Source organism: Lissotriton vulgaris, chromosome 1_1 (genome assembly GCF_964263255.1).
Source record: "Lissotriton vulgaris chromosome 1_1, aLisVul1.2, whole genome shotgun sequence".
Classification (NCBI taxonomy): Eukaryota; Metazoa; Chordata; class Amphibia; order Caudata; family Salamandridae; genus Lissotriton; species Lissotriton vulgaris.
Genome location: NC_141685.1, coordinates 932,759,651 through 932,772,321, shown reverse-complemented (window position 1 = coordinate 932,772,321; position 12,671 = coordinate 932,759,651). Strand labels below are relative to the sequence as shown.

General features: G+C 44.2%; 1 protein-coding gene across 1 annotated transcript in view; it reads left to right on the top strand.

Annotated features, from left to right (window-relative positions):
• LOC147748202 (inactive dipeptidyl peptidase 10-like) overlaps positions 1-12,671 on the top strand; it is a 508,957-nt gene that overhangs the window by 54,093 nt on the left and 442,193 nt on the right. Inside the window, exon 2 of the mRNA XM_086959116.1 lies at positions 10,964-11,078. Within this exon, the coding sequence (XP_086815242.1) occupies positions 10,964-11,078 (115 nt within the window). The remainder of the gene's footprint in view (positions 1-10,963; positions 11,079-12,671) is intronic.

Here is a 12,671-nt window from a genome sequence, read left to right as displayed (position 1 = left end):
CTAACATGCTGAGGTTTTCCTCACATAGTCTGCTCATGGAGGTTCCAAGGCCTGCCCCTTTATCCCCTTGGCTGGCAAATCGATACCATGCACCAAGTACCCTTTACCCTAAAGGCTACTAATGAGCACCAATTGAATTGTCACTCTTCTCTTGTTTGTGTCCGGCAGTACCCTAGTGGTTCCCCTTCCACCTCACTCTGCTGATGGCTCCACGTGCCCATCACAGTTCTAATGCCAGGCTGACGTGCCCGCGTGTAGTTATCATTCACTCACCAGAGTGATGCCCTGGACCGCAGGGTTCTTGGGGTGATCTCATCCCACTTCCTTCATTAGCTTCAAGTGTCACCATTTTCAAGAGGGTTGACATCTATGCCACACCAACTTTATGATAGTTTGGATGGCACTCGCTGGAAGCGAATCATGAAGGAGGCCTGGGGGTGAGGGGCGATAGGCTCTAACTAAGCATGTCGCATACAACTTATGGTGGTCAACTGAAGCCGGAATCACGTTGTGCCTTCACAAGGTCCGCAATAGAACTAACGCATCATTAGCACACATTTGTTTAGCACGCAAGCCATTACACCAACTTGCTTTAAGGGGGGGCAAATAGGTGGAGTGGTGTTGGATTTAAAGTCCAACACCTTCCCTACTGTTGCGAAGACTGGAGTTGGAATAGAAAGTTATACTATTGCAAAGTCCAGCGCCCCCTCCCCTCCCCCCCACAAGGCAACTTGTTGTAATGAAATGCGTGCTAAAGCATTGCATCGTAACGATGTATTCATTCTAAATCCAGCGTTGTAAAGGTATGCATGCTAAATGCATGTGGGATTGCGTCGTGCAACCGCACTTTACAACAGAACCAGACTGTGTTCCACTTGTTTTTATGCACAGGGAGATTCATGCCCAGATTTCCTAACATTTTGCATTGTAGTTACACCACTTTTTGGGGGCAGCCGCAACACGAAATGGTTGTTGGTATTTACTAAGCCACACAAGGGCCATAGCCTGGTGTGGCTTGTTAGTACCTTGCTTGCGGTGCCGATTAACCCCCTCTGCTGGGCCCTAATGTAAATGGGTGTGGGCATGACGAGCTGAGCTCGTCATGAGCACACGAGCACCGTGCCTCATGACGAGCTCAGCTCGTCATGAGAATCGAAGGGGTTAAAGAAAACGTAAAGCAACATAGCCAGTTGCGCTGCGTTACGTTACGTTACACTGCATCTGGGCTGTATTCCATTGGCGGAGCGTGGCCATTCTCATGCAACCATGGATTTTGGTGCATTCCCTGATTTACTAAAGCTAGTAAACCTAGGAGTGCGTCAACATGCTACGCGTTCCCGAGTGAGATGTAATGAGGGAAACATCAATATTTCTCTTCGTTACTTCCTCGTTGTATGTGTGCTGCATTCTGCATCACACATGGAAAGAAGAAATTGCATTACAAGATTGTTTTTGTGCGGAAGGGGTCCCTTCCTGCACAGAAACAATCCTGTCCGTAATGCAGGCACCTGTGCAGCATGGCACATGGGTGCATGCATTAGCACTAGACAGCCACGAGTGCTCCAGGAGAGAGGTGAAGGGCACTATACATTGGTGGATGTCGAGATTTTCAGCACTTTCCTGTTCACACAACACAGCGCAGTAACTTTGCTTGCTACCCAATGCTGCGTGAACTTTGGATAAATATGCCTAAGTGCTTTGCCCAGTATCTGGAAACAACACTTACAACACAACTTTTACAACGCACCACCTTTACAACGAACCTTTTACAACGCAACATCCATTACAACGCATGCCATTACAACGCAACCATTACAACGCATGTCACTACAACGCATACCACTACAACGTATGTCATTACAACGCAGTCATTACAACGCATACCATTACAACGCATACCTACACTATCCAACACTTACCCTACTGTTGCACCCCCTGGAGTTAGAATAGTAATTTTTACCCCTACACTATCCAACACTTACCCTACTGTTGCACCCCCTGGAGTTAGAATATTAATTTTTACCCCTACACTATCCAACACTTACCCTACTGTTGCACCCCCCTGTAGTTAGAATAGTAATTTTTACCCCTCCACTATCCAATACTTACCATACATGCAATGTAATGGTATGCATTGTAATGGTATGCGTTGTAAATGTAGTATGCGTTGTAGTGGAATGCGTTGTAAAGGTAGTTTCAAAGAATTCGTTGTAATGGCATGCGTTGTAATGGAATGCGTTGTAATGGATGTTGCGGTGTAAAAAATGTGTTGTAAAGGTATGCGTTGTAAAAGTATGCGTTGTAACAACATACATCCCCCAGTATCACAAGATGTTAAGCAGAGGGGAGGATTTGAACCTAGTCTACCATGTTCCAAGGTTGGCTGCTCTAGGAAACATCTACTCCCCTCACACCATCAGTGATCAGAAAGATAGCTGATATGCACCTCTTGAATGGTGCAAAGTTACATTGAGCGCTGGTATTGTTGGGAAATCATTTGAAAGCATCTTGCCTGATGATTGGTGTTTGGTGATTTGGGTGCGAAGATTTGGTATTTTCACAATATATTCCTGAGTGAAGGGTTTCTCCAAAAAAGCTGCTTTCCGGGTTTCTTGCTGCAATGCAGGGAGTTCATTGCTTTTGACAAACCAGCATTTTATCCTCGCACAAGCCTGTCTCTTGTGGTCATCACCCCTGCAGGTCCTTCTTGTGGAAGTGAGCATAAGGTGTCGACAAAATGGAGGAGAACACCACCCTCTGAACAAGAAGGAAAGTTCCCAGCTTGAATATTGGTTATCTTCCTTGTAACACTTGGCATCTGCCATGAAAAAGAAAGAGCTTAAGGAATACTATATACACTGTCAGCCCACAATAGATATGAAAGTGGTCCCAACTAGGCAGAGTACATTGTCCACAACGCTTTGAAGCACGCTTGGGCCATCTCTGACAGAAGAAAAATCAACCAATATATCATTGGGGATACATTGAACCACTGAGGCTTCAAATGCACCATCACCACTGATTGATTCTTGTTCAAGAATCTTGTTGCACGCTTCAAATCAAGAAGAAGATCCTTCTACTAATACTGGCCTTTGCCCACCTCAAACTCCAGAAAGTCTAGAGCAGCCATGCAATCTCCTCGTTGCATCGTAGGAGCTCTGATATGGAAAGCCATCACCGTGACACACTCTCTTCCAACACACATGTTAAATTGTCTTAGTCCTAAGACTGGACAATAAGATAGACTTCGAAGCCCATTTATCTCAGAGGAACACTTTGCATTGAATCTTCCCTGACCTCTTCTTCAACAAGACAATGGTCACGTTTCACTATAGTTTGCTGCAAAGGTGGAATATCAGCTGTTTTTTGTGAATGTCAGACTGTGGCAAAGAGCTATAGCTCCAGCTACACTTTTCAAAATACAATTCATCCTACTTGCGCACAATATCTTGCACTTTTCTGGCCCAAGGGGTATTTTATAAAAGCCACGTCAGAGCGAGTTGTTCTTGGGTCAGGGATCCAGCCTGCTGAGGCTCTATCTAATCCCGTCGGCATTGTTGCCACTGGTGCACATGTTGGGAGTACAGAAAAATCCAGGATTTTCTGCTGAGTTTCTGGCTCAAAGCCTGGAAACTTAGCCCATAAATGTCTCCTGATAAACACTCAATTTGCTATTTCAGCTGTATTCATGGCCAGACTGATTAAATGCTTGAAAACTAATGGTCCATCTTGTATTAGAGCTTCAGCCTTCAAATGCTGCTCATCTGGAAGGAACTTGAATCCCTTTTTGCATCTTGTCCCAATTAGGTCTGTCAAATCGACCGAGAATAGCAATAGAGCTTGTGGCTCTTATTATAACTGCATCTGAAATTCAGAGCCCTACATGCTTGACATCTAGTGTTTTCCTTTCTGTGTGTGGAGGAAAACCATAAACACAGAGCCTCTCCTGTTGAAGGGTGATCATCAGCCAGGAGGATACGGAGGATGCTTGAGCTTTCTCCTACAGCTCAGTCCCGCGGAACGCACCGATGACCATGAATGTGGGAGAGGAGTTGGCCTAACGGCTAGGGCGGTCGACCTTGAAACTGGGGAACTGGGTTTTAGTCTCGGCAATGACAATGAACTTCCTGTGATTCTGGGCAAATCACTTTATCTCCCAGTGCCTAACAAAATAAAAAAATAAAAAATGATTGTATCCTCATGTAATGCAACTGGTGCTATGTAAAGCGCTCTGATACCCAATTCAGGTCAAGTTTGCACTATATAAAACTCTGTAAAATAAAAAAAATGAAAAATGTGCAGCATTCAACTGCTGAAAATGTATTCCCATTAAGCGTTCTGTTGCATCAAATATCCATTGTGGATGTTGAGGGCAAGTTCCTTCATGAAAGGCCTTTTATAAGGTTCAGATGATCAGAGCGAGCTTCAAGGCACTCGCCTGAACTAGCTATAGTTCACTTTTTCCAAGGCGGTCTAACAATGGTTGCCGGCTCCATGAAAGATTTTAAGGATATATATGCCCACATGCATCAAAGTAAATTGCATTCGCAAACGGTGCGGATCGCAATTTTCGGCCGTTTGCGAATGCAATTTACAAAATTGGGATGCATCTTGTTTTTCGCAATTTTAGAAATCGCAATTACATTGCGATTTCTAAAATTGCGATTGCATTTAAGAAATCGCAATTTGAGATTTCTTAAATGCAATGCATGAACATTTTAAATTTGCGAATTCACAAATAGGGAGAGGTAAATTATCATGAAGTTGACCTTCATGGTAATTTGTGAAAACTTTCAAAAATGCACAAAAGTGCATTTTTGAAAGTTTCATTTTACACACACACACATGCCCTTGGGGCATGTGTGTGTGTGAAAAACGCACTTAAAGTTATATTTCAGGGGTGCAGGGGGGTCCTTTGGACCCCCCTGCACCCTTGAAATTGCATTTTCAATTTGCGATTCGCAAATTGCTAATTGCACATTTAATTGACTTCCCATTCATTCCTATGGGCCTATAGGCCCATAGGAATCAATGGGAAGGGATTCCATAATTGCGATTCGCAAATTGTGAATCGCAATTAAGGAAATTTAAGAAATCGCGAAAAAAAATGCGATTTCTTGGTGCATAGCCGTTTGCGATTTCTTAATTGTGATTCCTTAATTTTCGCAATTAAGAAATCGCAAACGGCAACAATGATGCATGTGGCCGATAAACACGAGAGGAAGGTCCATAGAATACATCTCAAATAGATATAATTTACATGGTTAGTGGTTACCTTGTAAAGCTCGCCTGGATCTGCTCCATGCGTATCAACTTTGGATCTCATCAGCTCATTGGACAATTCTCTTTACCATAAGTGACTAGCACTGAAATGATTGGGAGGCTGGTGGAATTTTCTGCATGACTCCTGCATGGCATATAAATGTTTACACTTTAAAGTGTCTCAAGCCGATTGCACTACAAATGGATGCGATGATTGATTTATTTTTGGGCAGGAGATAGAAAAAAATACACAGAAATTATTTTTGTTTGTAAACATTCCATCAGGTTGCACAAACCTTACCATGATGAGCCAAGCTTTCATGTGGCTTCTGCCTGCCTGTCTCCCCCTACCCTGGTGGGGTGTTAGGGCCGAAGCTGTAGACTTTGGGTCTGGGGAACCAGATTTGAATCTCTGCGTTGGCTCTACATCCTGGGATTCCAGACAAATGATTTCATTTCCTCATGCCTATAAGCAATTAATGGTGACCATTTGTAAAGTAATGGATGCTTGCGTAAAGCGCTTCGGGTCAAGTTTCCACTATATAAAAACTTCCAAAGTTGCACAAAGCTTTAACATAAGGAATGTTGCTCTATAATACTCTGGGCCATGTTCAGGATTTACATGACAATCACCTTGCGTTTTAGTGCACTAATATTTTATGTTTTAAAACTATCACTTTTAATAAAGTACTTCTCATTGTAGTAGTATAAAGTGACATATTAACGACAAAGCTTCCACTCGCAAAACAAAATTGCATTTTGAAGAGATTTTATCATATTTTAGGTGAATTTAGGTAATTTACATAAAAAACATTTTCAGGGCTCGGCTCGCGCAAGGGCTCTAATATCCGAGCCAGACACTTCGCTCGACTCTGGCTCTGCTCTCCCCGTTAATTTGTTGATTCCCCCACCTCCAGTGGAGCATTCTCCCTTTGGATTTCATAGTTATATTCTCATTAAATTAATTTGAGTCTGTACTGAGAACCCACCTTCCTCAACCTACTCCACACAACATCTATAAGCAGCCCTTGACTGGGAACCAAAAACAGCCCTGGCTACAATATTCAACGCTGACTCCGCTCCCTTCCTGCCTCTCTCCTTCCCATCTCTTGCTTTCTCTCTGTCTCTATTTGCCTGCTCTGCCTGCTGCCTTAAAAGATGGAGATAGAGGCAGCAGCCATCAACCTTCAACCTTCACAAACCAGCCTTGAATGGCTCCAGCCCCTGAGGAAACAGCGGATCGAATAAATGGCCTATCTGTGCCTCCGTATTAGCCAGATCACCCCGCCCCAAGTTAATTCTCGATTCTATAGCAAATACCTTTGTCTTCTTGAGTCAGGGTTGTGACTGTTTAGTCATTTTATCTCAACTCTCCATGGCCCTGGTGATTGTTATCCATCACACATTTTCAAACTGTCTGATGTGTGTGACATGTTAATCACGAAGTAGTTCACTGAAGTGCAGCCACATATGCCAAACAATGGAATGTATGTTTTCATTTGTAGTTCTTTCTTGTACACTTTTTTTACTATGCCACTCAAGTCTCATTAATCTATATGTGTAGGCAGCCTCATCTGCAGAGAAGCATAGAGGTGGACGTATTCCACGTTGCACTTAAACAAAAGGCTGAGAAGAGACGGTCTTCAACTGAAAAGTAAAGTTGAGAGAGCTGGCTCAAGACATGACGGGCATTCTAGAGATTAGTGGAGACAGTCCGAGAAACTAAGGCCTCGATCACAAGTGCCCCTGAATAGTCCAGGTAATATCAGTAGATAGAAATTTTTAAAAATTAGCAAAAGTGGGTTTGTATTTTTTTTAAAGTAGGCACTGGGAGAGCGGAAGCAAATGGGTTGGAAGTATTGGGGGGTGAAACGAAGGGATGATAGAATGCAACATGGGGAGGGCAAAGGTCATGGAAGCAATACGAGGAGAGCGGGAACACATGGATGGTATAAGGGGAAGACATGACAGATGGAAACAAAATGGGGATGGCAAAGGGACATAGATGCAACAAGGGGAGGGGGGAGGCATTTGCAGTATGGACAAGCAAATGGGCGTCAAACACAAGACTGACAAGCTTAGACATGAATATGAAGCAAGCAAATTATAGTGACAATGAAAGTCAACCAATGGTAAGCAATGGGAGGGCTCCAAGCCCCTCAATGTTCATGGAAAGGCCAATATGCATCACAACATGCAGAGCATGCACTTTCTAGTAGGCTCGACCTAAAAAGTGTTTCATAACTTGGACCTCTATGTGTATGGTGAGTTTGCTTGTGCCATTGCTCAGCCACTACCTGTGTGATTCAAAAGCTATCAAAACAAAGAAACGTTTGTACTTGCTTGGTATAACCCCTTTGCCTGTTTACCCTGTTACTCCTTTCTGTAAAGCTATCAGACTGTGGATAGTTAAACCACAGAGAGATGGTACTCACATCAATATATGAAGGGATACTGACTATAGACACATTATTTGATAAATCTGCTTTGAATATGAATGTACTTATGACATTGGTAGTGTCCATTTCACTTGTTTAGTGTATGGAAAAAAATAGTTTGAATTATATCTCGGAAATATGCATTGAGTGGCTTCTGTCGGTGATCAGAATCTATGCACTCCGTATATTCTGGAATGCTTCATTCTTTCTTGCAATTAGTTAATTTACATATAATTCAATTTCTATAAACCAAAGAAAATTAAGTGCTCTGAGTACGTTGACCTGCTTAGCAAGTTAATAATTGACTGAATTTAGGAGCCTGTAAGGGATCCCAATGCATACATTTTTGATTTGGGGAATGACAACTCAGTCAATCAGCAGGAAAGGTTGTGCGGCGAGTGAGTGATTTGCTGAGTAAGTACACAGTTCAGTCCAATCATTGACAGGCGGTAATGAGAAGTTCAAGAAGCGATTCAACTCAATTCCGGACAGGCCTTTTATTCCACTGGGAATTTCCACCGGTGGGCAGGAGCGCTTAGAGGCCAGTATCCAGAGCCAAAGACCACTCTTGGTGCCTCTGTCACTTTCACCGGCTCACCTGGGGAGGCTGCAAGAGAGAGAGAGAGAATGAGAGCAAGGAAGGGGGAAGGAAGAGAGAAAGTGATCAGAGAAGGAGAAGAGTAGGGAGAGAAAGAGAGGGAGAATACATGGGTTGAAAGAGGGAGATTGAGCAAGGAGACGGAGGGAGCAGGGTTGGTTTGAGCATGTTTTGCTAGGGATGCCTTTGATTCCCCAATTTGGCCCTGATTGAGCTGGTCCGAGATTGGTATTATTCTTATCAATTAGCGTAGGGGTCTCCAAACCGGTCCTGGAGGGCCGGATCCTTGCCAGATTTTTTAGATATCCCCATTGAGATAAATGTAGTAATTTTAAAAATCTGGCATGGATCAGGCCCTCCAGGAACGGTTTGGAGACCCCTGAATTAGCATGTGTAAAGCACGCGGTCTGCCATTAGTATGTCAATGCAGCAAGACCACATCAATTCCTAAACTGGCAAGAGTGAACAAGTGATGTGAATGAGCTGAAAATGGAATGCACTTGTTGACTCAAGGCTGGTTTGGTTGGCAGGAGTTGCTAACTGGTGAATGGACAGTGAGCGCTTTAGCTTGTAAGGTACCTCAGTGAGATACTCGCATGAGCTGGCGAGGGTTTCACTTGGTACGCAGTGGCATGGATGAATGAATGATCAATGTCTGGACAGAGGACCGTGGTTCAATGGATGTAGACATGTTAAATGTCCATATGTAGGGGCATTAATGAATGTGTGTTAAATGCTCGTACACAGGGGCACAAATGAATGAGTTTTAAATACCCATAAGTAGAGGCATAGTTCATGCATTAAATGCCCATACGTAGGGGCTTGGATGAGTGAGTGTGCTTTGGAGAAATGTGTACTAAATGACCCTACCTAAGGGCATTAATACAGCCGTGTTAAATATACGTACGTAGGGACATGGGTCAATGAATGTTAAATGCCTGTATGTAGGGGCTTGAATGAATGAGTATTAAATTCCCGTACGCAGGGTCTTGGATGAATGAGCGTTCAATGCACGGAGGTAGGGACATTCACCAATGTATGATAAATGCCCTAAATAGGGGTGTGGATGAATGCGTGTTAAATGGCCAAATGGGGTAAATGAATGAATGAGTGCTAGATACACAGAAGTAAGGGCATGGGTCAATGAATGTTAAATGCCTGTATGTAGGGGCTTGGAAGAATGAGTATTAAATTCCAGTACGCAGGGTCTTGGAGGAATGAGTGTTCAATGCACGGAGGTAGGGACATTGGCCAATGTATGATAAATGCCCTACATAGGGGTGTGGATGAATGCGTGTTAAATGGCCATATGGGGGAAATGAATGAATGAGTGCTAGATACACAGAAGTAAGGGCATGGGTTAATGAATGTTAAATATCCGTACATAGAGGGGTGTGGATAAATCAGGGACATCTTTAGGATTTTGGAGGCCCTTGGGAAAAGTTTGAATTTATAATTCAGGTTCAGCTCTTTCATGCCCTCTTTCGCCAGGTCACTGATAGTACACAGGTTCAATTGTCCAAATTCTAAGTGTGTTTACATCTAATATTCAGTGATAGTGATTTTTTTTTGTAATATTGTAACACAGCACAGCTCACTAACATTACTGCAAATATAATTTGTAACACCCTCCCATTTCTCATATGCTTGGACTTATTGTGATCTAAAAGAAACCCTTTTTTATGGATGTTGCATGAAAAATAAATAACATATCTCTGCAAAGTGTCTGTAATAGTCTCTCACACATCAACCACTTTAAAAATAAATCAAAGGAAAACGGTATTCAAAACAGTGTGCTTAATAATTATTCAAGTTCATCAGGGGAAGACTGTCTGCAGAACAGGGCTGGCTCTATCAGGGGCCCCTGAAAGGCTGGGGCCCTGGGCCTGAGCCCACTTTGCCCATGCCTTAAAAGGTCTCTGGGATGCGTGAGTGTTAAATGCCACAGTAGATGGGGAGTGAAGCATGAGTGGCCCGGAGGCAGTGCATCTGGTCGCCATGGGGAAGGCCTCGGTGCACCGGTGCCAGACCGTGCAGTGGAATAGCTCCTCCTGCCGCAGCGTAGTGATTGAGTGCAGTGACATGTGAGGGGGAGCCTAGGCCCTGATAATTAGATCTCCCCACAGCCCGTGACAGCCTCGCCGTGCACACTACATTACCCCGCGCGGCCACCAGCGCCTCCCAGGGGACCCATCTCTGAAGGGAACATGATGCTGTCAGCACTGGCTGCTGAGCGAGGCGGTTCTCGTGGCCACGTGCGTGGTTGCGCGCGCACACACAAGCGCACGCAGGGTCACACACAGGCTCCGAGGAGTCAGCTCCAGTGCAGAGCTGACCGGATGAAGCATGGGCTCAGTCTCGACCTGCAGCGGGGTCCGCACTTCCACTACTGAGACCGACACAGAGCTCAAGCCTGTGGTGACCACTTCCCTCCAGGTCATTTTGGACACTGTTTAACTTCTGGAAAATTCCACAATAGCCTAATGCATTCTGGGTGTTGTAGTCTTGCGCAACTTGCATGGATTTAATTAGAATAACGCATTTTAGATTTCTCTGAGAGCTCTGTAGCGATCAAGGGCGGATGGTGATGTTAGCATCATTGGAGGTTCTGCAATGAACATTCTAAACGGCAGAGGGTGACTTGTGACCGGTTCTTTTTCCACAGGACATGGGAGGGTCGGGCCGCCCGCCCCGGAACTGGAAAGGGATCTGCATTGCCATGCTGGTTATCACCGTGGTGCTGTCACTGGTCATAGTGTCTATCCTGCTCCTCACGCCAGGTGAGTACAAGCCCTCCCTTGCCGGTCGCTGCTCCTAGGCCTCTGTCACTCTCTCTCATTCCCCCCCCCCCATCATCAAAAAATTGCACGAGTCCTTTGATCGTGATATCAGGTACTGTACTTGTAAGATTGATTGGCCTGGCTTAGCAATGGCGCAACGGAAACGCAGAAGTTGTCATGTTTGTTCTTTTAGGCTGTTAAAAGGTTAACACGTTATTGGTCCAGCAGAGAACAAAACACAGGTCAATGAAATAATGTATTCAAGCCAAGAGTGTCAAAGTTAGTCTCAAGAGGGCCAATCCATATCTACTGACTATGTAAATTACCCCCAATAAGGATAAGTATATGCAAAATGTTCTTATGCTGATATTCTGAAGATGTTCTAAGGCTCCAGCCCTGCTCAACATACATTGGACATCCAAGTTACCTGGCCTGGAATCACTGACATGTCACAGAGCTTGAAAGAGAACAAGCAAGTACTGCTCCAAGACTTGTGTGCCCAAATGTGTTCCCTAGATGGATGGTGCATGCCAAAATATAACTATAGCCACTCACTGTGTCAATTACTCTTATTTAGATTAATTGTACCTAATTGTAATTATATGGCGCTAACTACCCCATACGATGCATCAAAGCACTTTCCGGTGAGTACCACACAACTACAGAACCCAAAAAAGATTTGTGTTGGATTAGTACAGGGAAATAGGAGTTAATTTGAGCGTTGGGCATGCAAATCTGTTAGATTGAATAGGATAAAGGAGGTCTAGAAGAGGGAAGAGTCTAGAAAGTGTTATTTGGGAGCTCATATAGTAAGCTTAGGTTTGGGACGAGTACAAGGAGAGCTGCAGGAGGGAAGGGCAATGTTTGGCATGGTTGCCCCACTCACATTGATTAAGTTTTGCCATTGCCGTTTTAAAATGTGAAATTAATGAAGGAAGTTTGGATATAAGGTTAGGAAGAGAAAAATACCCAGCTGTTACGCCTTTTCTGAAATTGTGAATGTCACAGACAGAAAACTCTTTAATTGAGGAGTGAGGATCCTGGGACATAAAATGCCCGCCCGCCAGATATGGAACGGCAGAAGATAGGACTTTACAAGCGGTTAGGGATAACAAACAGTAGAAGCCTTGACGTGGTTTATTGATTGATACATTTTTGAGCTCCGAATGGGTGATTAACCTGCTGGCATTTATGGATTAATGTGAGAACCTTGAAACAGATGTGTTCTTGGATGGGAAGCATATGGCGAGGTCTTATACCAATGGTTACGTATTGGAGTCAGTGGGAGGTGAGAACAAGGCCAGATGCGGGGGCCAGTGGCATAACACAGGCCCTGCAGCCCTATGGTTTGTCTCCATGGTGAGTTCCGCAGGGCAGTGCGGTCAGCGCCTCTGAGGTACGTCACCTAGTTGAATCATCCCTTGAAGGTTGCCTTGGCTGTATCTTTCCATTTGGTGAGAACTATTTTCACTGCCTATATAGCGCAAACTAGACCCGAGAAATCGGGTATCAGAGCACTTTACATGAGCACCAGTTTCGATACAGGTGGACACATTCATTAGGTCTCGCCTGAGCCAGCGGGCATGGACTGCT